General features: G+C 54.4%; 1 protein-coding gene across 9 annotated transcripts in view; it reads left to right on the top strand.

Annotated features, from left to right (window-relative positions):
- Positions 1-22,079, top strand: part of LOC122373431 (serine/arginine repetitive matrix protein 2-like) — a 47,618-nt gene that overhangs the window by 13,558 nt on the left and 11,981 nt on the right. For 5 of the 9 annotated variants that reach the window (XM_043351487.1, XM_043351484.1, XM_043351483.1 and 2 more), the window contains exons 2-4: positions 13,062-13,212; positions 16,677-16,824; positions 21,595-21,809. In XM_043351487.1, the coding sequence (XP_043207422.1) occupies positions 13,156-13,212; positions 16,677-16,824; positions 21,595-21,809 (420 nt within the window). In that variant the 5' untranslated portion in view covers positions 13,062-13,155. Of the gene's footprint in view, positions 1-1,630; positions 1,765-10,776; positions 10,987-13,061; positions 13,213-16,676; positions 16,825-21,594; positions 21,810-22,079 lie in introns of those variants that run through there. The other 4 variants (XM_043351491.1, XM_043351490.1, XM_043351486.1 and 1 more) reach the window with 3 other exon arrangements.

Below are 22,079 nucleotides of genomic sequence, written 5' to 3'. Positions count from 1 at the left end.
ACCGACGGTGTTATCCAGGACAGGCAGAATGGGAGAGTTTGTGGCGTTGTTTGTTGCGTTGTGTTTCGCCACTTGAGTGTTGCTTGAAGTCTAAATGGGAAATCCCTCTGAGTTGCATGGTGTGCACAGTGCAATACCACTTATTGTTTTCGGGTCATGTTCAGACCGAGTGCATTGAGTTCATCCACGGAACGGGATGTGCTGTCTACAACAACCTCTCGCCTTTAGTTTAACCCGCGCACCGACGGGGGGGGGGGCGGATATCCGCCCCCCCCTGAGGTTTTTCGCGGATTACGCGCCGCGGTTGCCGCGAAATTTGGTATGACTATTCTCTCATCAATTTTACACATGGTGTGCAAGTTTGAACCTCTTAACTTTTAAGGTCAGGTCACCAGGTCACTTTGAATGACCCAACCTCAAGTCACTTTTTTGCAACTTTGTCACCGTGCCAGAGCTACAGTAAATGTCGGAGGCCTTTGAAAGTCGCAGGATGTTATTAGGTCATTAGTAGCTACAATTTGTATATCTCGGAATTTTGATGTCGGTGACCTAAGGTCAGGTCAATTTCGCGACCTCCCCATTATAAGTCAATGGGGGAAAAATCAACTCCCTGTTTTTACCACTAAAACGGGTCGGAATGGCCCCATATACCATACATGACTTCACATGCGATCAACCTTCACTACCTTGAGGTCTGTTTTGCTGTTGGGCAGCTGTAAGGTCATGTGACGTCATCAAAGGTCACCAAAGGTTTTTTGCCAATAACTCCTTACAGGAACAAGATACAGCCGCGCGGATGGTCTCATTGTGTTCAGCTCGTCAAGACGCATCGAATGATATACATGATGACCTCGAGGTCACGTGACCTGAGGTCAACCTTTGACCTTGACCTTTCGAGGTCAACATATATATCATTCGATGCGGATTGACGAGAGGATCACGATGATGCCCTTAGTTTGTTCCTATCTTGACTAATTCGAAAGTTATTCGAGAAAAACCCTCTCCATATCTAGCGCCGCCATTTTGACTTTTTCGACCCCTGTGACGTCATCTTTGACCTGACCTGAAAATGACCTTAGTAAAAATTGTAGACCTTGTCCGTGCGTATCCGATGCCGTTTACCGCTTGTCGCTATCTTGCTTCGTTCTCGAGATCTCAGGGGGGGGGGCGGTCATCCGCCCCCCCCCCCCCCGTCGGTACTAAGTTGGCGCAGACCCCCGTCGGTGCGCGGGTTAACCGTCAGTGTACTCGGGACAGAGGAGATATCATTCCTACCCATGCACTGAAACAAAACCTACTTCGGCCATGTGAGAGGATCCTTTGGACCCTTCAAGCAACCTTTCGGCACGCCGATGCATGTGCTTTCTGGCGATGCTTATACTGGAAGGGCAATCTAGCTTTCCTCTTCTTACTCATGCTCCATAGTCACCCTGGAGCATTGCCAGTCACCACTATGACTTTTTTTTTGCACCGGCGCTTTGACGCTGAATTTCTTCCGCCCCGGTTCCCACACCCACCCCGCGCTGTCCGGCGGGTTGGGGTGAGTGGGGGTGGGGTGCCGTCGGATGCGCCGCCCCCTCCGTCCAGATGGGGTGTCGCTCGCCGGCCGTCGGCCGTCGGTCGTCGGTGGGCGGTCCGGTCGGTGCCCGTGTGCGCTGCGTGGCGGCCTGCGCGTCGCCCCGGTCCGACCGCGCCAGTCGCCGACGACGACTGTGGTTTGTGACCGTGTCGGAGTCTCACCAGCGGCCAGCGGCGCCAGTGCAGGTGGGACTGACCGTCTACCGACTGTCAACGGGTAGCGGGATTCTCCACACACAGTTGCCGTCACAAATAACACTGATAGCTTTCTGTCCATCTGTCCACTGTCTCCAGTCAACCGTCTCCCGACCGCTGGCATCTGTTCATTGACTCCTGTCAAGTGTCAACAGTCGCGTCTGTTTCTTGTTTCCTTCACCCACCCTGTGTTCTCCGCTCTCTGTATTCTTTCTCATATTTCCTGTCTCCCGTCCCTTTCTCGCCTTCCGTTCCGGTCTCCGGTGCGCCGTCCGCGGCACTCGGCGCGTCCCTTGCAGCGCGCCGCCGCCGCCGTCGGCGCTGAGTGTGCTCGGTCGATACGGCAGCGAGCCCCCGGCCGGCCGACGGGCTCTCTGGGGGTGGGGAGCGCCGGAGCCAGCCGGGTGGGGTGGCGCGGCCCCCTCACCTGCTCCTGATGGCTGGACTGACAGCGGACACTGCGCTCTGCAGTGGAGAAACACTGGTACCGTAAGGTGGGGCTATTTGAGACAGTGGGGCTATTTGAGACAGTATTTAAAATTGCTATAAGATAAAAACCACTTAAGATTCATGCTTAATTTTTTGCTCAGACGATTTACTGCTCGATTCCACACCTCCCTGTGCAAAAATATCAAACAAAAATCAAACGATCTTCATTTTATAGCGATTTTAAATACTGTCTCAAATAGCCCCACTGTCTCAAATAGCCCCACTTTACGGTACTTCTCCATCGAAACGCAGTGGGCGAGGGGAACCTGAGGAAACTTGGGTCGCCAGTTCTGACTGTCGGACGCCCACTTTTGGAGTGGGGAGGGCGTGACGTCAGCGGCGCCCACTTCCAGTCGGAAGTGGCTGTCCAGCGCCGGCGCGATCCGGTTAGGGTCGTTTGCTTCTTGCACTGGTCCGCTGATGCTTCCCATCTTGCTGTCGTCCTGCTTTGATGGCTAATGTTATCACCAGTAACGATAGCGACTCTATTGTTGTCACTGGATTTAGCTGGACACGAGGCAAGCTTTGGCTTCGCCTTACTATTTATCAGCTTTTTGTCCTGACTAATTTATGCATAAGAAAGGGGGGGTTGACTGGCGCTCGAGCTGAGTTGGAGTGTGCACTTGAATAAAATGCATTATTTTAAAGCGCTTTAACCCTCGCATGTGTAGGGGGGGGGTCGGATGGACCCCCCATGGTTTTTCGCGAATAACTCGCGTAAAAAGCGGCCGATCGCGACGAAATTTTCAGTACCCTCGCATTGATCAATTTTACACCTACCCTGAAAATTTCATGACCCTGACCCAAATGACCTTTGACCTGTGACCTCTTTTCCGAGACCATGTTTGGCCGGAATCGCGATTTCGCGTATGTCGGCTCGCACTAGCCGCGTGTTTGCAAGCTTTTCGTGGTTTCAAACGTTCAAACATGTGATTTGATGTTACTCCCGTGTGTGTCAAGGTCACCTGAAGGTCAGGTCAGGTCATTGACCTTTGGTGACCTCGGGTGACCTCGGGTCACTTTTTCGAGTTTTACATGTTTCTAGGCTAGTTTTTGGAGCTGAATTCGAATTTAGCAACCATTTGAACATTTACGAAGTAGTTTTGGTGACTTCGTAACATGTTACGAAGCTGTCAGAGGCGGTTGACACGTACTACGAATACCCGTCACGACGCCTACTGGTTGACCTGACCTGACCTGACCCGACCTGGTCTAAATGCTTCAAGACATCATCTGTGATCAAAACTAACACGATATTCGTGATCAGCACCCCGAAAAACCCCTTAGCAGCCACACTTTACGACTTTCTAACAGGTCCCGATTTTCCCGACTTTGGGTCATTGACCTGACCTGGAAGGTCAACCAGTGACCTAGGACCTTAAAATTGGGTATCATCGGCTTCCTCTCGTCACGGGCAACACGCTCGTTTTTTCCGCGAAGCTCTAGCTCGATCAGGGGCCAAACGGCAAGGGGGGGGGGTCCAACCGACCCCCCCCCCTACACATTAGAAGCTGGCAAACGCCGCACACATGCGAGGGTTAAGCTTTCAACATAATGATATAGCAATAATTAACACTAGTATGTGAGTATGATACACTAAACACTGTTGATATATCTTTCCAGCAACACAATTATGAAACTGTACCTTGATAAATTGACTGGTTGTAGCACCGTTGTAACGCGGGGCGGGGTGGTCCACCGGTTGAGTCACCCGGTATTTGGACCACGCTTATTGCCAAATTGCCATCACCTGGCACGAAACAATACCACTACATTGCCTGCTTGTTTGTTGAGACTCGGGGTTTTATGGCGTATCGACGGCAGAGTCATTTTGCGCTCGTGCATGACCACGTCATTCGAGCGGGGACTTTTCTAGCTTTTTTCCAGTCTACCGTCGTCATTGCCGCTACATTTTCGATGCACCACCGCCCTGCAGGCTCTGTAATATCGAGAGCTTATCGCAGTCTCCGCCTTCACGCCTGTAGCGACTAGCGATGCTGCACCGCCGTGCCGGCGTGTCCCGCGGTACAGCCTACCCCGCCAGGCGCCATCCGCCGGCGGACCGCCTGCTTTCCCAGCGAGCGGCGGACAGACACCAAACATAGCCGCGCCGACCCGGTCCATCGCTCGACCAGGTCGTTTGACCTCTGACCGCCGCCCCGTGGTCAGAGGTGGCCCGTCCCGAAAATAGGAGCCGCTGGCCGGCTGGCCAGCGCTGTGGTGTCCATGGCACGCGGCCGCGCCCACCGGCGGTTATTGGCGCCCGGGTACGTTGTGGGTGTAAACTTTGCCGACGGACCCACGGAGCTGAGAGGGGAGGGGGATAGTCATTAGTCATACTAGTGGTGCCATCATTCTCCTTCTACCACCGTCAGTGCACCGGTGCGGTGCTAGGTCGTTTGCTGCTGCCGCCACCGAACGCCTCCTCTCCATAGCCCAAACGGTGCCCGAGAGCCTCCGGCACAAACTTTGGTCGGGCGTCCAGTGCCGTCCACTCGACCATCCACCGCTGCAGCCTGCACTGGTATATGGCGGTTATTCAGCGGCTCTTTCCACATGTTGTGCACTTTGTATAGTGGCTCTGAATTTACAGCGACTCTCATCATCGGCGCTATGGACAGCACAACACGGGACTATTGTTCTTCGCAGTAGACGAGGTTTTCGCATCCAAAGGTCATTTGAAAATTAAAAATCCCATGTGACCTTTGAATATCTTGGGTGGCAGCCCTCCGTTTTTGCGTTTACCTTCTGCAACCTCTGGCATTCTGCTTCCATATGGCCCTCCCTTGCTACCCATCCCGCTGATCGCCCCTCCCCTCTCACGGGATGCCGGATATTAGCGTCTGTTCATTCGTGCGTGCGCGTGCCATGCGAAATCCTCCCGATGATACTGTCAGCAGCTCAGCGGCTTTTCCTACACTCCAGAGGTATCATCCGGTCATCCCCGCTGGCGTTGGATAGCTCAGAGGGAGGGGAGTGCCGGGACGCTCTGGCTCGTGACTATTCGTCGTCCCATCCCCCGCCGACGACACCCAATCAGTGGTGCTGCCCGGCATTAGCGTATTAGCTGCCAATCAGATATTAGCGCACTGCGGACTGCGGGGATGGGGGGACGGACGCAGCGCCTTTTTTGTCGGCGCGTAGTTCTCGTGCCTCATCAGAATGGTATTATCGACTGGCGGGCAGGTGCTGATGCTGTCCGGGGGAGGGGGGGGGGGAGTCCACTGGCGGTGACATGACCAGCGTGGCTGTCAGACGGTCAGCGAGGAGCGGAGCTGCCGGTCCGGAGCTGACGGTTCAGAGCGTCCATTGCAAGTGTTCCGCAGTCCTGACCACTAATGGTGAGATCGGTGCATGTGCCATTCTTTTATCGAATTCTATCCTTCTCTGCTTTGGTCTTTACTAATGGAAATAGGTAATGCGTCGGTTTGTCATTGCTTTAAAGTTGATTTCGGAATAGTACATAGTTGCTTGACGACTGGTTGAAAACTTCTGACGTTCACCTCCATTTATTTTAAGCTGAACATAGGTAGTTAAAAACATGTATTTTGGGCATTTACATACATTATAAGGTCAGCAGTAAAACGGAATTACAGTGGCAATGACATGACAGTGACAATTAGGTAAAGACCTTAATTGATTAGTCCCAAACGTTGTGTTCGCTAAAGTGCTTACTGCTGTGAAAATTAATGACAGTATCAAGGAACAAGGGAGCTGATCACCATGACTTTCCGGTTCAGCACTTCATCGCTCCCAACCACTAACTAAGTCAAGGTTATAAGCCGCAGTCTGTCCTGTCATCAATCTTTTAAAGGTTTACAAAGCACCTCCGGACGGGAGATGGTTACCTTCGAGGCCATGAAGCTCTGGCCCGGGACCTCCGCCCGATCAGAGCAGCAGTGCCAGCGCGTCGATCTGACCCTCAGTGTGAACTCCTTCCTCTTCCTGACCCCAACCCATCACAGACCGACCCGGTCAGGGCAGCAGACGGGCCGCCAGTACACACCAGGAGGCTATTGTTTCCTGTTTTCGCTGGCTGCCGGTAGCGCAGGACCGCCCGACTGACACCTGGCACAGCCCCTCCCGGCGCCTGGCAGCTCGACCCGCGCGACCCGGACGACTCTGACGGTAACGGTTCTTTTTGTGCCTGCCGAGGACGTCAGTTGGCGCTGGAGCGGCCGTCAGTGGTCGGGTCTGTGTGTGCAGTGGCCCGCAGACACTGTGCAGGCCTGGTAGAGCAGGGCAGGTCGGACAGACTCGGTGCAGGCACGCCACCGAGTACGCTGGAGCCTTCAGATGAGGGATGGTGGCGTATCACGTCAGTGCTGTCGGCTAGATGATAGTGGGTGCCTGACTACCTGGCGGTGATGCTAATTTCCAGGGGCTCGCGCTTCGTAGAAGTTCAAGCATTCTTAAAGTAATGTCAAGCGTTGTAGAGATCACAAGCTTCGCTGGCTACCTACGTTTAGCAAAGACGATCGTAAAGGGATGCCTGGCACAATGCCTCCGCCTCTGCCGCCCTGCGCTGTCCTGTTCCTACACATTCTCCGCACCCTGCCAGTGCTCCGCTTCGCTCCTGGGACAATGTTTGCTGTCCTATACCTCCCTTTGTGTCTCTGGCTCTCGGGCGCCGCCGTGCGCATCCCTTCCGGGCCGGGCCGGCCGCCGCCATCGATTCCTGGCCGGCGGCGTTCCGGGGGCGGAGCCGCTGTTGCCGCTCGGCTCAACAGATGACCCACATACCGCGCACTGGATGACCTGTGAACTGCAGAGGTCACGTACCGCGCACTGGCTGACCTGTGGATTGCAGAGGTCATCAGTGCAAAATGCAGAGGTCATCCAGTACGCAGTCTGCCCACATACAATGCACCGGGCGGCATCTGCTAGCATACTGGATGCCGTACCGTGCGACAATAGACCTCTGCCAATTCTATTAGTTTTCTGGCCTTAGCGCTGACAGCTGTCGGTTTTCTACCCATCTGTTTCGCTCGTCAATGTCAGCTGCCGCCGGTGATTCCTTGAGAAGTTTCTCGGTAGTTGGTTCAGTGGAGAGTGCATGTTGTGATCCCTGCGGGCTACCCAGTGACGCCGGCTAGTGTTATGACGTGTGAGCGTATGTACCTTTGCACTGCACTGTACCGCTGGGATGCGCCCATGAGGCGCCCTCTCACTGCACCATGCTACTGGTGGGGCCTAGACACAGTCCCACCGTACCATGCCACTAGTGAGCACAGGCTGCGCTCCCTCCACCAATGGACTCATGGGACGCTCTCCACCACCAATGGACTCGCGAGTAGCCAATGACTACTCGCGAGTCCATTAGCCATCACACCGCACCGTAACTCTGGTGGTCTCACGGTACGCCCTGCTACAATCAATGAGCTCACGAGTCACCCTCTGGCCGTACCGCGCCATTAGCAAGCACAAGGAGCCCTCCTTCCGCTGATGGACTCACGGGACGCCCTCCCCCTTCGGTAGACTCATGGGACACCCTCCCGCCATGCCGTGGCACTGGTGGACATGGGACACCCTCCCGCTGTGCCCGGGCGCTGGTGGACATGGGACACCCTCTCACATCCAACGGACTCACGGGACGCCCTATCGCCGTACAGTGATAGGTAGACACTAGACATGGGACCCCTCCCCCTCTGTACCTTCGGTACAGGTCGGTAAGCAGCGGCGCCGGCCGGTCGGCGGTGCGGCGCCGCCAACTCTCTGGGGTCGATCGCCGCCCGCCGCCCGCCACGGACGGTCGATCGGCGGCGGCGGCGGCGGCGAGCCTTGAACTCGACCGGACGGCCGGCGGCTGGCGGTGGACGGCCGTGGACGGGATGGGTCTGCCTCCCGCAGTGGGCTGGGTCTGTTCTGTTGGTCCGTATGGAACGGGTCTGCACTGCAGGCCTGTTTGTACTCGGGTCTTTTCAGTCTCCCGCAGCGAGCGGGGGCCGGTTCGCAGCCGGGTCTGGACTCTGTTCTGTCTTTCGGAGTGGGTGGTGTCAATATTTTTTTTTTTTTATCGGACTGGACCGGTTTTCTTTTGTCCCCCACAGTGCACCGGTTAGGCCCTACTCCTGTCTCCCGCGGCGCTCCAGGCCCGTGTCGTCGTTGTGAGTCAGACATTTCCTGTCTGCCTCTGAGCAGTCTGAGTTAATTTGCATACTTTTGATTAATGAAACATCCATTTTAGTTTATTTCAACTGCTGCAAAGCAATTGCGTCCAAATGAAGTGCTCTTTCACTGCCAAGATGGATGCCGTTCGTCGGCTGGTGCCGACGCCGGCTGCTTGTCTGCGCCTGACTCGCAGACGAGCTGCCGGCGAACCGTTTACACGTCTCGGTGGTACCGGGAAGGCGGGATGCCCTAACAGAACTCGACTGACTCACAGTCGGAGAGCGACGAGACTCGGCCGGACAGGGGCGGCCTTCGGACACCATCCGACTTATGTCGCCGTTCATAGCTGCTGCGCGATTTCCGCTCGCACTGTGCCTAGGTGATCTAGCATACGACGCGCCCACAAGCATGCATGCTCTCGAACTATAATCGGCATTTTATTTGGCGGAACCAGGTCTCTTCCGTAGCACCGCTAATAAAGCAGAGGAGAGGCAGCTCCTTCCTGCATGGAGTCTTTTGAAGCCTGCTCATTGCATTGATTGGAGACGCCAAGTATCCGGCTGGCAGTGAGTTTTGCAGAGATATTATGGTCAACTGGACGCCGCTTTCAAACATCTCTGCGGAGTGGAAGCATTTTTCTCTGAAGCTTGTTTGAACAGTGGTGTCCTGGGCCGAAGCTTTATTTTCATGGGTCATTTTGAAGCGATTTCTCTGGCAAGTGACGTGGGCCAGCTGCCTGGAAGCGGTCCTGCCCCCCCCCCCCTCACACTCGCCCCCTCCCTCAAACACCTGTCGACTCGACTCGGTTTAAATCGTCGGTGGCGCCTTCTACCAGCATCGCCGCTCGAACGGACAGGACAGCGGCAGACGCGCACTCTTCGGGAGCGGTACGGGTTGTCGAGTGGAGCACTGGCCGGCCCGGCTGCCCTCCGCTGATGTGAATGCTGACCCGAGCACTCTGCAAGTGCAGTGTGACCTCAGGTCGAGCATGGCGTCACGACGCCGAACTATCGGCAGAGCTGGCGGCGGTCCCACCGCTCGCCTCCGCTGCCAACTGGAGCAATGCGACGGTGGCGATGGGGCCCGTCGGGGAACAGGGCCGCGCTGACGGCTCCGGCACGTGCCACCCACTGGCTTTGTCTGGCCCACTGACCTTGATCCTGAAGACGTGCCGCGCTCGGGCCGGTGGCGGACAGTCGCTGACCCAGTCTCCCCGCGGCGCCGTGACCGGTCGACAGTCGTCTCTCCGCTGCGCACAGGTCGACAGTGTTGCTTGGTGCTCGCTGGTGGTGGTGACAGTATCGAACCGTGGCGGCGCGAAGGCATGGTGTGTCCCTGTCCATATCAACTGACACCAACAACCAGGTGAGCCTCCCGACCCGGCCACTCGACCGGCTTCCCAAATGGCACGACTCGACGGTCCCATCGGTCTCGTGTCGTCAGCGTCGTCTGTCGTCGTTCTGTCGGTACCACGTCTGGGGAAACCTAACCAGTTGGCAGCGTGCGACCCTGCTCGTGACACGTCAGCGTTAGCGTCCGTCTCTGGATGGATGGCCACCGAGCAGGTCCGGTTTGTCCGTTGGGCTGCCGTAGAGGGAAAGGGGTTTGGAACGAAGGGGATGAGGTTAGGGGTACTGATGGTCCAGGGAGGATAGATGTAGATTGTAGAGCCATAGAGCGCCGGGGAAGGGGTACCGCAGTGTCGAGCGGGGGTTTAAAGTCTGGACTGTTATCGCCGCTCGACAGTCAGTGTCTGCCGGCTGTTCCGTGCTCGCTGTCGGCTGGCGGTGCCCAGTTGTTTTATCCCAGCCGTCAGTTGAGCTCCCGGCTGTAAGTTGTGACGCTGGGGGTCGACCAGCTGTAGCGCCTGCCGGCCCTCCGCTGCGGCACTGCGGCGCCGCGGCCGAGTTCTGCCGCCGTCCAGAGCGGCGCCGTCGTCGGCAGCGGTCTGGCTGCCAGCTGGGGGCGTGCCACGGCGCCTCCCCTGGCGCGGACGGGGCTGACCTCCAGCCGAGGCTGGTCGGCAAAGGTTCAGAGTCGACCGACTCGAGAGGCGCCGGTGGCGGAGCGTCGCGCCCGCCGACATCCACCGAGCGCGCCGTGGGTGTGTGACCGAACGGCCGTCGGCCTCTGATCGATATATCGGCAGCCGCTGTCCTACTGGCCACTGACCCAGGCGTCGCCCGCCAGCTGGGGGCAGCTGTGACCCCTGGGTCACCCAGCGGGGTCATCGGTGACCCCTGGGTCCCCCTTCCGACCCGTGGACAGCCGTGACCCGACCTCGGTCACCGTGTGACCCGAGCGCTGGCCTTGGTCGGCCGTCGGCGCCGGCCGTAACCGATAGTCAGCTGGCCCGGCGCGGCGGTGGCGGTGGCGGCGGTTATTTCTGTGCTGGCGGGGCCGGGAGCCAGTGGCGCCGGCGCCGGCGTCACCTGTGCTGCCGCCGTGTTAGGCGGGCCGTGTGTGTGGAGCGCGCTCCTCTGGCGGTGCTGATTGCCTCTCGTGTTGATGGTGAAGGCGTCTTCGTCGCGGCGGATCGCCCCCCGTGGGCCGGTGGGCGCGTCTCTGTGCCTGTGAAGTTCGCCGCTGACCGCAGTGCTAGAGATACAACAGGTGAGATCCAGCAGTGACAGCTGACTCCCGGTCGGCGATAGAGAAAACGGCATGCCTATGAATTGTCCCACGAAAGGACGTCGGCTCGGCTTGTACAATTTACTGGTGGCGTTCATGCATAGCATTGAATTATCCCGGATCCGTTCATGCATGTCTGTTTGGCCGTCAACTTCAGCCACTGCTGCCATCAAAGGTGCCGGTCATCGTGACAGTCACTGGCTTCAGCCACTTTGTGTCGCCCACTGGTGTCGTCCATTAGTGCCAGCGACTGGTGTCCTCCACTCCGCTGGTGACGGTCAATGCCCACTGGTGCCGGCCAGGAGGCCACGTCAGTGGCGGAGTCCTGGCAGAGACCGCCCCACGCACTGGCGGTCTGCCAGCAGCGCGGCGGACCTGACGAGTTAGTGGATCCACCCCTGCTGTCGGCTAGCACGGACCTGACGAGTTAGCGGGACCACCCCTGCTGTCTGCCAGCAGCGCGGCAGGGGACGGTCGGACTGACGAGTTAACGATTCACCCTGCTCTCCGACGAGTTATAGTGGATCCACGCCTGCTGTCTGCCAGCAGCGGCGCAGCAGGGGACGGCTGGACCTGACCAGTCCGCGGATCTGTCCCTGCTGTCGCCCAGCGGTTCAGCGCAGACGTGACGATCCAGCCCTGCCGTCGGTTGTCAGCGCTCGGCCACTGGTGTTGCATCCTGTCGGCACCAGCCACTGCCGTCGGCTTCTGCGCGCTCGCCCAAGTGCACCCCTTGCCCTTGATGGCGGCAGAGGGCCGTTAATTATATTCCGTCATTAAACATGCTTCATCATTATTTATTTATACAGACATTTGATCTTCACAGCAGTCCTGTGTGGGATTAAATGGATAATTATTAATTAACTTTTGATGCCAAAAATCCTATCTTGTTCATCAGATGTTCTGCTGAGCATTCCTACCTTTCCATCCGCTATCTAACGAATAGTGTTACTCTATTTCAAACAACCTGCGGTTACGAAGTTGTTTGCTAGCTCCGTCATTGGCCGTGACACCGACCCCAGTCCCTCCTTCCCTCCCTCCCTCCTTCCTTCCTTCCTTCCTTCCTTCCTTCCTTCCTTCCTTCCTTCCTTCCTTCCTTCCTTCTTTCTTATCATCCTCCATTCCTTCCTCTCTCGGTCAGGTTAGCTAATAGCTCATCGCGACACTGTCCGGTCCATTCTTCCCTCGTAGTGCACCGCGGAGTCTTTTACCCTCTATCCAGGGTCTCGGCAGCCCAACAGCGGCAGCACACACACCCATGGCTCGCAGACACATCACACGCCGGTTGGCGGGACGCGTCTCTGATCGGTTCGCCGAGTCGGCCGGTCTTTTCACCCATGCCGGAGTAAACTCAGGCGGCGGCTAAATGATAGCGATGGCTGCACGTCATAACAGTGGAGCTTTATGAGGTGATTTGAGGCCAAGGTTGTCCGTCGGCCAAGTTGATGATAGCCTGGCCCCTGCCGTCCATCACACCACCGCCTATACTATGTGCGGTTGGTGTAAACGACCGTGGCGAACCTCGTTGCCGTGTTTTCAAATGGCACGTACTGAACTAGCTACCTTGTGTTGCTGAATGAGTAATAACACGTTATTGTTTTCAGTGAGCAGACTTAGAACTAGGTATGTTCTTGGCCATTTGTGCCCGTCAAAGGCCTGAGAACCTGCAGAGTGGTTGTGGCACTTATAGTCCCACCACTGACAAAGCGGACCGGTTAGTGGTGATGCGTCACTGCCGACGTTTGCGAGACGAGCCAGACGTGGCTGCGTTGTGGCTCTGGCGTGTCGAAACATTATGCCGGAAACCTGAGCTGACTACTGCACTGACATGACTGCTGACATGACCGCGCTCACCTGACCACACTGATCTTGCCTTGCTTTATGCTGGCCTGACTTTGACCATCTTGTACACTGACTCGATCGTGCTGATGTGCCCCTCGCGTGCGCTCATCTGATCTTAAGCCGCTGACCTGACCGTACTGCACCCTGACCTGACCGTACTGCACCCAAACCTGACCTCTGACCACTGACCTGACCACCTTGTTCTCTTCCGACAGGGTCGAGTCGAGCGAGGACTCGAGTGAGCACTCGGACGACCATGCCTCCGGCTCGCTGGCTGACGACAACAACAACTTCACCAAGAACATAACGATGACGTCGGAGGACCTGCTTCAGCCGGGCCACGTGGTCAAGGAGCGATGGAAAGTGGTCAGTCGAGCACCGGTGGCGGCGCATGCTGGTTCTCATACCCTCTCCTATGGCGATCCTTTGTAGATTGATTATTTACCTAGCTTGTTGCGTAGTTTAGACGTAAGTCATTCCAGGTATGCATGCTTACATCGATCTGTGATATTGTATTGTAATGGACAATCCTGAGCGATCCACATGCTCAAATTGTGTGGCGATTACTGCTCGGTGGTATGGATCTTATCGTAATCAACCTTCCAACAGTTATTGTTCACAGAACTCACTGCCCGTTCACCTCAATGTTCACGTATCATACATAGCATTACGCGCATGCAATGATTTACTCTCTGGGCAATCTGAGATACTTAGCATTCACTCGTTGATGACTATTCGATGATATTGAAATGACTTTGTGTTGCGTTACATTAACAAAGAAGTTATGTTCCAGTTCCCATGAAAATTAATTATACATGCAAGGGAAACCAATTACCAGCCTGATGTAATGCTTGCACATATGATTAATATAGTTACTTATTGAAACCTCCCGCATAACCGATTTTTGCAAACATAAGTCTACCTTTGTAGTTATAAATGGACAAGTATTGTATCGAGAGTACACGAACCTCCAGGCTCCACGAATCAAACTATTAAAACAGTTACATTTAAGGCGTACCGGTTTCGTCTATTGACTTCTTCAGCGCCATATGAAACAAGGAACAAGAAAACGAGCACAACATCAATCGTTTGAAATAAATAGCACGTATTTCTGAGAACAAGGTCAGAGTAGTCGGGTACCTCCTAAATAAAACGAAATCATACATATTTTCGTGAACATGTAATTACGGAGCGAGCGAAGCGAGCGGAGTCTTTCCTTAGATTAACGGAAATTTCTGAGTATGAGCGGCCGGCCGGCCGGCCGGCCGGCCGTGCGGACGCTTTTGCGAGGCTTATATCTCAGCAACCACTTGACCGATTTACACGCGGTAATTTTTGTAGGGTAGCTTCATTCCTTCTACCAAGTATTGGACTATTCCCGATGCATGTGGGTGACCCCTTATGCACGTGCCACGTGCAAAACGAAGAGGTGTCAGTTTTGTAATTGTTGCAATATCTCGGTAACTACTTGGCCGATTGCGCTGAAAGTTGGCATGTAGGTAGGCACCCACTAGGCACTGCATATCCATGTGCCAGAGTTGGGGTGCTGCTGCACGTGCGCACGTGCAGGGGTCGTTTCCAGATCTCGAGAACGGCTGGACCGATGGCGCTCAAATTTGGTACACGGTTAGGGACCAGTTAGTAGGGTGCCGTGCACAAGTCAGTTGGGACCCATTTTGCACGTGCGCACGTGCAGGGTGCCGCTCCCAGATCTCGAGAACGGCTGGGCCGATTGTGCTCAAATTTGGCACATCGCTAGAAACCGGTCAGTAGGGTGCCGTGCACAAGTCAGTTGGAGGTACCCCCTCGAAATTTCGCACGTGCAAGACTCACCCCCTCGCTCGCTCCGTTAGTCGCCCCAAAAGGCGCTATACTGGTAATCTATTCGCAACATGATATTACAATAGCTAAATAGTATTATATCAATTGACGGTGCATATACCTAATATGTTTTCACTTCTCTCTCTCTCTCTCTCTCTCTCTCTCTCTCTCTCTCTCTCTCTCTCTCTCTCTCTCTCTCTCTCTCTCTCTCTCTCTCTCTCTCTCTCTCTCTCTCTCTCTCTCTCTCTCTCTCTCTCTCTCTCTTTCTCTCTCTCTCTCACTCTCTCTCTCCCTCCCCTCTCTCTCTCTCCCTCTCTGTTCTTTTCCCACCTCCCTCTCTTTCTCTCTCACTCTCACTCTCTCATTCTTAATTTTTATCTAGATCAATGATGCTCAATTGTTTCATATGGCGCTGAAGAAGTCAATAGACGAAACCGGTACGCCTTAAATGTAACTGTTTTAATAGTTTGATTCGTGGAGCCTGGAGGTTCGTGTACTCTCGATACATAAGTCTACCTCATTGTAGCTTCGATGGCCGAATCAGCGTCTCTTACCAACCCCGTCATTCTTTGTCGTCTACAATTAACAGCCGTCGTGATACTTACCTAAGTGTTTATAGTTGCAGCTCCCTTTCCACCGATGCTATACAGGGTGATCCAAAAAATTTGGAACCCCTAACTTAAAATGTCTATAAGTCCGAAAGTATTCATTTTATTGACAAATTGCAAACACCATTAGAAAGAGCATTAAATCCTCTATAAAATCACGTCAAGTTAGTGCATGTATATTGTAAAGCATTGACACAGTATTAGCTTTTAGAATGAGAGTCAGAAAACTGAGTGAAACGAAATCGCCAATTGTTAACAATGCACTGAAGTCCGTTAGCACTCCATCTGTTGTTTTTTGCGAATAACACCACATCCAATTTCAGTTTTATTACATAAAAGTTTACACAGAAGCACACAACAGAACAGATACACGCGTCCTAGCTTTCGCTATTCATCCCAGCATGTGCTCAAACCGAGCTCCGTTGGCCGTCACGCAGGCCTGCAGTCGCTTCGGGACGGCTCCGACGGCGCAGGCCAGCAGTCTCTGGGACAACTGATCCCAGCAGGCTGTCAGCCTTTCCTTCAGCTCCTCTATGGTGCTGATCCTCTGACCTCTATACATAATTCGCTCCAGTTCGCTCCACACGAAGAAGTCCAAAGGGTTGAGGTCAGGACTCTTCGGTGGCCAGGCATCTGGCTCGATGAAGGCCGGGCAGGCCTGTTCCTGAAACTCGACCACTGAGTGGGCCGTGTGGCACGGAGCACCGAATGACTTTTTTTGCTCCTGTTGATATTTAAATTCCTTACAATAGCACGTGAATGAGCTATTTTTATTCATGAACCTCCAACATGCGACATGGTCAGAATAGCAAACCGCAAATCACTGATTTGCGCATAATGTTCAAAACCGTTTCAGTGAGTTTCGTGACACAAATTTTATAGGCATATAACAAGGGCAATATTTATAGTAACAGTTAAGTTCAATCAACTTGGTTTCATAGAGAATTGAACGCTCTTTCTAATGGTGTTTGCAATTTGTCGATAATGTGAAAACTTTCGGACTTACGGACATTTTAAGTTAGGGGTTCCAATTTTTTTGGATCACCCTGTATAGTGGTAGAGTTTTGGTCTATGGTGACTTTTTCTAATTCCGTCTGGCTTATCTCCCCCGAAACGAAATTGGTGACATCCTACAATGTGCATTTTGGGAAACGCAAGGATCGCTGTTGGTATTTGTGACTATAAACATGTGCTTGCTTGTGGTGGCGGTGCTGGTGCCATGCTGGTGAAGGGAGCGTTATTGGTGGTAGGTGCGTTGCTGGTGATGGTGCGTTGGTGGGTGGTGGTGGCGGTGATGGTGCTATGGTGCTGGTGATGCTGGTTGCACAATATTAGAAGCAGCAGGAGCTGCTGCGGTGCCGGTGGCCGCTTCGGGCGCTAACGCTGGGTGCATGTCGACAGGTAAAGAAGATTGGCGGCGGTGGCTTTGGCGAGATTTACGAAGGGCTCGATCTGGTCACCAAAGAGCATGTAGCGCTAAAGTTAGAGTCGGCCAAACAGCCCAAGCAGGTGCTCAAAATGGAGGTGGCTGTGCTGAAGAAACTCCAAGGTGAGTACCGTCTTCTTCCCGTCCTCCGCCAACTCAGTCTGCCTACATACAGTGTATGTACATTGTACATAGATAAGTCTTTCTTTCCCACCCCCTTTTCTCCGTCCCAACCGTTCATGTGGCGTTGGCGGGCCCTCAGTCTGCACAACTGAAAGGAGATGGGTTCCTGATAACGAAACTTGTTTGCCAACCGATACAGAATGCAGTAAAACATCCAGATCGTAAACCACAGTCCACTGTCACAAACATTGCCACACAGTCTCGTCAAAATCGGAAAAATTTCGGTTCGACATCACTTTTTTGTACTCGGCTTTGGATGTTTGCGACTGGTTTGTGGGCCCAACTTATGTTCGACTCGGAGATTTTCCGGCTACGAGGGATCCTACAAAATCCAGATTTGCTTTTTCGAAAATCATTACGAATGAAACGTTGACTAACGTGCAAATAGGTATTGCTCGGCTAGCGATCAATCATATAAAATAAAACGAGCAGACCAACCATTGTTGTTCACAACTGCTCAGCATAGGATGATCGACAGATGAGAGCTCCCCACCGACGGAGCGTCCCGCATTCAGGCTATCCGACTATCGGTCCGTCACCCCGGAGGAGCGCTCGCTTACCCGATCACCGACTATCGGTCAGTCCGCCCCAGAGGAGCTATCGGAACTATCAGTCCAGCCCGGTCTCAGGACTATCGGGCATTGCCCATCGGTCACTCCACCCCGGAAAGACACGGGTGGTTATCGACCCTTTGTTCGATATGGTCTCGGTCCAGACGACAGAGTGGTCTCCGTTCCGGGAGACTACGGACTGGTCTGGTGTCGGCAGGTGCCGACTGGATGAGCCTTGGTCGCCCGGCGTAGATTACAGTCCGGTCTTGGTATTGACTGCAGACTGTCTTGATCAGACTGCAGTTGGCGGGCACAGACTGCTGTATGATCTCAGGGTCAGCCAGCACAGACTGCAGTCTGACCTAAGATTCGGTCGGTCTTGGCCGGCGTCAGGATCAGCGCAAGGCGTCGGGGCGCGATCAGGGCCGTTCCGCTGGCTGCGCGCCTCGCACTGCCGCCGCCGCCGCCGCCGCGAAATGGCCACCGGCCTGTTATGTTTGGACCGCGCCGGCTGGTCGGATCGGGTCGGGAACAGCCGCGAGCGGCCGGCGCCAGACACGACCGAGGCGCATTGCACGTCCCAAACAGCACGGCGAGTCGGCTGGCGCTGCGCCGCCGTGCGTGTAGGCGCACCCGACCTCTTATGACCGGAATTGTTGAGTGTTTGCGGTGACAAGTGCAATCCGCTTCTCGCTTTTCTCAGTACCTGACTGGCGACGATGCTGCGGACCGCCGCTCGTTTGCTCTAGATGATTTGTTCACAAAAATTGACTGATGGATCTTGTTCAGACATTCTTTGTGCGGGGTGATGGCGGTTCATATTGCAGGCTTCGCACACTCTATGCTGAACTATCGCTGGTAAAACTGTACTGGGGCGTGGGCCAGTGGCGGATCCAGGGGGGGGGGGGCTGCGGGGGCTGGCAGCCCCCACCCAAGGAAAACTGGCGCCACTGCGCCTTCGGCGCAGTGGCGCCAATTTTCAATTCGCAACTCATCGGAGTGCCGCATACTAGGACTAGGATGCAAAAATCAGTCGAATAACGTCGTTTCAGTACGCTCCGCACCGATATTTCCAATCGTGTGGTGTCACTGTACATACTGATCCTGGGCGCCTCTTGTCAGGGCCACTGGGCGCCAATATTTCAGCGCCAATACGATGCGGCTATGGCGCCCATCCGGGGCGTGGCGCCCAATTATGACCTGCAGCCCCTCCCCAGTGAAAATCCTGGATCCGCCACTGGCATGGGCTTAGCACCGGCGCTCCTGTGCCGAAGGGAAAAGTTGCCGGCTTGCAAGACACTTATTTAATTTATTCAAGATCAATAAAATTCATTACATTTTCCAACGGCAGCGTTGGGTACGATCGAAGCTGTCGGGTGGTGAGTCCATGGCGTCACGCAACGGGTTGGACGTGGCGTGCGTCCCGGTCCTTTGCCATCCAGTCCACCATTCAGACGAAATTGATAAAATAAATTAATAACGAAAAATGCACATGTTGCGCCGTCGGCACCGCTCTCACGAACCCCTCGACTGTGTTCGCAGGGTTTCGTATCGGTGCCTGTGTCGTGCCCTCTCCTCGCATGTCCGCGGACGGCGTGGCAGAGCTCGGTAGGTGTCAGTCACACTGTCTGCTTCCTGCTCCACGCGGCAGCTTCCTCCCCTAGCCATCTGCACTCGACACGCGGCACGCGCTTCACGCAGTCGAGCGGCTCACTGTCCGATAGCCATCCCACTCATTCAGCCAATGTGCGTCTGTCTGCTCCAAGGAGGCAACGCACCGCGAATAGCGAACCTGCCCTTCCGGGTTCCTTTGCGGCAAAACATGAAGCGATATTGTAAATGAGAAGGATGGGAGATCGAAAATGGCCATAAGAGAATATATGGTCGTTGCCTTTTTTGTAACAATGATAGTATACCATGACAAATAAATTAGGATCGTAATTATTTCTCTCAGCTGGCAGCGCCGTGTGGGCGCCCCAGGGGTCACTGCTGCGCCGTATGGTTCCCGCTGGGGTCACTTAGTTGCATCATACACCCGCCGCTAGGTGTCAGTTACCTGCGTCACGTAACGCTCGCGTAATGCCACTGCGCATTGTTAAATCGCTTCCGGGGGCACGGGTACGGCTCTGTGGAGCGCCTGCAATACCGCTCTGTGCCGCGGGGGCTGCTGCGCCACGTAGCACCCGCGGGACCGCTCCAATCGATCCCGTCGGCGCGGTGGGAAGTGGGCCGCTGGCAGGCTGCCGGCCGCTCTCCCAGTCCGTGGCTCCCTGCGCCCTACTGGGTGGTCACAGCCCTCACGAGTCACCCCCGTCTGGGCGGCACCGACTCGGCAGCTGAGGTCTTGGGGTGCGGGAGGGTCCTGGGACCGGCAGATTGGACGCTCAGCGGCGCAGCAGCTGGGGTCTGTGACAGTTTTGCTGCGCTCGCCGGCGGCCCTCGAACACGCTGAGTAGAGACCGTCGCTTCCTGTTTTGCTGATCTTCCTCGGTAACCCTACTGCTTGTTTCGACAAGTTAGTTCATTACCATTATTTATTTCATGAATATTGAATAAACCAAACGACTACTTGCATCTCAACTTCCATGTGGGACGTGGGTGTGAGTTCATGCACAATGCTAGGTTCAGGGCACACGTCACACACAAAGGAATTGCTTGCTATTCGCTTCATTGCCCGGGTCAAAAGCTTCATAAGCTTCACACTTATGGTTTACACTTACACGCGAGACGGTGGCGCCTATGCAGTGCACCGCCATGTATGTAAATTCCCACACCAGCAGTGCACGTTTCATATAGGTATTTGTTTCCTTACGATGGCATGTGCATTGTGCAGTGCAAGATTACTTTACTAATAGTGCAGTGTGCACCGTCACGGCCTCTACACTACCTGACACCTGCGCCAATGCTAGTTAGTTGCTACGCGATAGCTTTGCTACACCAATGCAACATTGGGACTTCCTTGACCCTAATCAGTTTTTCTTTGGATGACTACCGAACTCCTGAAACCATATTTGGACGCCTGCGGGACTTCTTGAAAGGACCGTCTCGTTCATACGTCGTGGGTAGGTATCTCGTTCCAATAATTGAACGCTCCCTTTTACAAGATTGGAAAGGCCGCGCGGAGTGCGAGGCTGTATGTACTAATAGGTCGTATTGATTCATACGTCCAGCTTACGATGAATAGCTAGGTTGCTGGACTTCCCACGACCAATGCCTTGAACATATGGCAGTGTGATAAGCCTGAAAAACTTGGTGAGCGACGCAGTACTGGACTCCTAACCCCAATTACCAGCATCCCTATCAGTTGAACCCAGGATCCTTTCGAAGGAATCCATTTGCCGTTAACAGTCGTCGTTAAGGATTTGATGAAGCTCTGTAATGCGCTCTAAACCCTCGAGACTCATAAATTTACTCTTACTTTATTTGACTGACGCCTGATTTTAAGCGTTACCATTACGGCCTCCGGATGCCAGCTGTCAGACTGCCGTATCTGGTCACTGGAAGGTCAGGAGATACAGATACTCTGCAGCAGATGGCAGCTATTCATATGGTACTAAGGGTCAGGTGACTGGCCTCTATTGATCAGTGCGCGTTTATGAGAGACTCAATGAGCGGAGAGCTGCTATCGCGACCCCCTGTTGTCTTATTGACATTGGACCTATCACGTAGATACTGGATACTCTGTGCTTTGTTGGAGCCTCCCAGTCAGTCTCCTATGACTGGGGAGCGGACTGTACTTGGCTGTGTGCAGTGTGGGCACGCTTTACTTGACCTTTAAATTAACCTTACTGCCCACGATGTTAGAGATCATACGTGGTTAGGATATGCTCACGAAGTTCTATTTAGCATAATCTTCACTTCTCATTGCGTTCTCTAGAAACATCGAACTTGCATTATTTAATAGAACGATCATAATCATTGTTGATGAAAACTCTGAAACACAGTTAACTCGATAACTTCTGGCTAAAACGTATCATCGATGGAATATACATATATGAACATTATTATGTGACGTTGGACATGGAGAAAAGTCCCCCACTTGTGAATAGGCGATCAAGGTCAGGTAGCAATATCACTGTATGGCGTTGAGACCGCCGAAGGGGCCGCCGCCCGGCCGTCCCTTACCCACACCCCTCTGACCGCCACCTCCCATCGACAGGCCGGGACCACGTGTGCCGCTTCATCGGCTGCGGCCGGAACGACCGGTTCAACTACGTGGTCATGCAGCTGCAGGGCCGCAACCTGGCCGAGCTGCGGCGCTCGCAGCCGCGCGGCGCGTTCTCGCTGTCGACCACACTGCGGCTGGGCCATCAGATCCTGCACTCGATCCAGGCCATCCACGAGGCCGGCTTCCTGCATCGAGACGTCAAGCCGGTCAGTACGCTCGCAGAGACCAGAGTGTGTCGGGCCGCGCTACTCCCAGTGGCACAGACCGGTAGCCACAGGGGCGTGCGGCGTGGGTCAGAGTGTCTCTCAGCCATAGACCTCTACATACCTCTCTATGCTCTCAGCCTTAGTTCTAGCGGTTCTTCTACCCACATAAACAGCTATCGGTGTCCTTCTGCGCTAACAGTCGCATCAATCCACTTTGTTCTTTGCATACAGTTAAACGGTGTCTCGTTATGCTTTTTACATCTCACCAGT

The sequence above is a fragment of the Amphibalanus amphitrite genome, unplaced genomic scaffold, assembly GCF_019059575.1.
Source record: "Amphibalanus amphitrite isolate SeventyFive unplaced genomic scaffold, NRLGWU_Aamphi_draft 001494F_arrow, whole genome shotgun sequence".
Lineage (NCBI taxonomy): Eukaryota > Metazoa > Arthropoda > Thecostraca > Balanomorpha > Balanidae > Amphibalanus > Amphibalanus amphitrite.
Note: the sequence above shows the minus strand (reverse complement) of the source record. Positions and strands in the feature narration are given on the sequence as shown.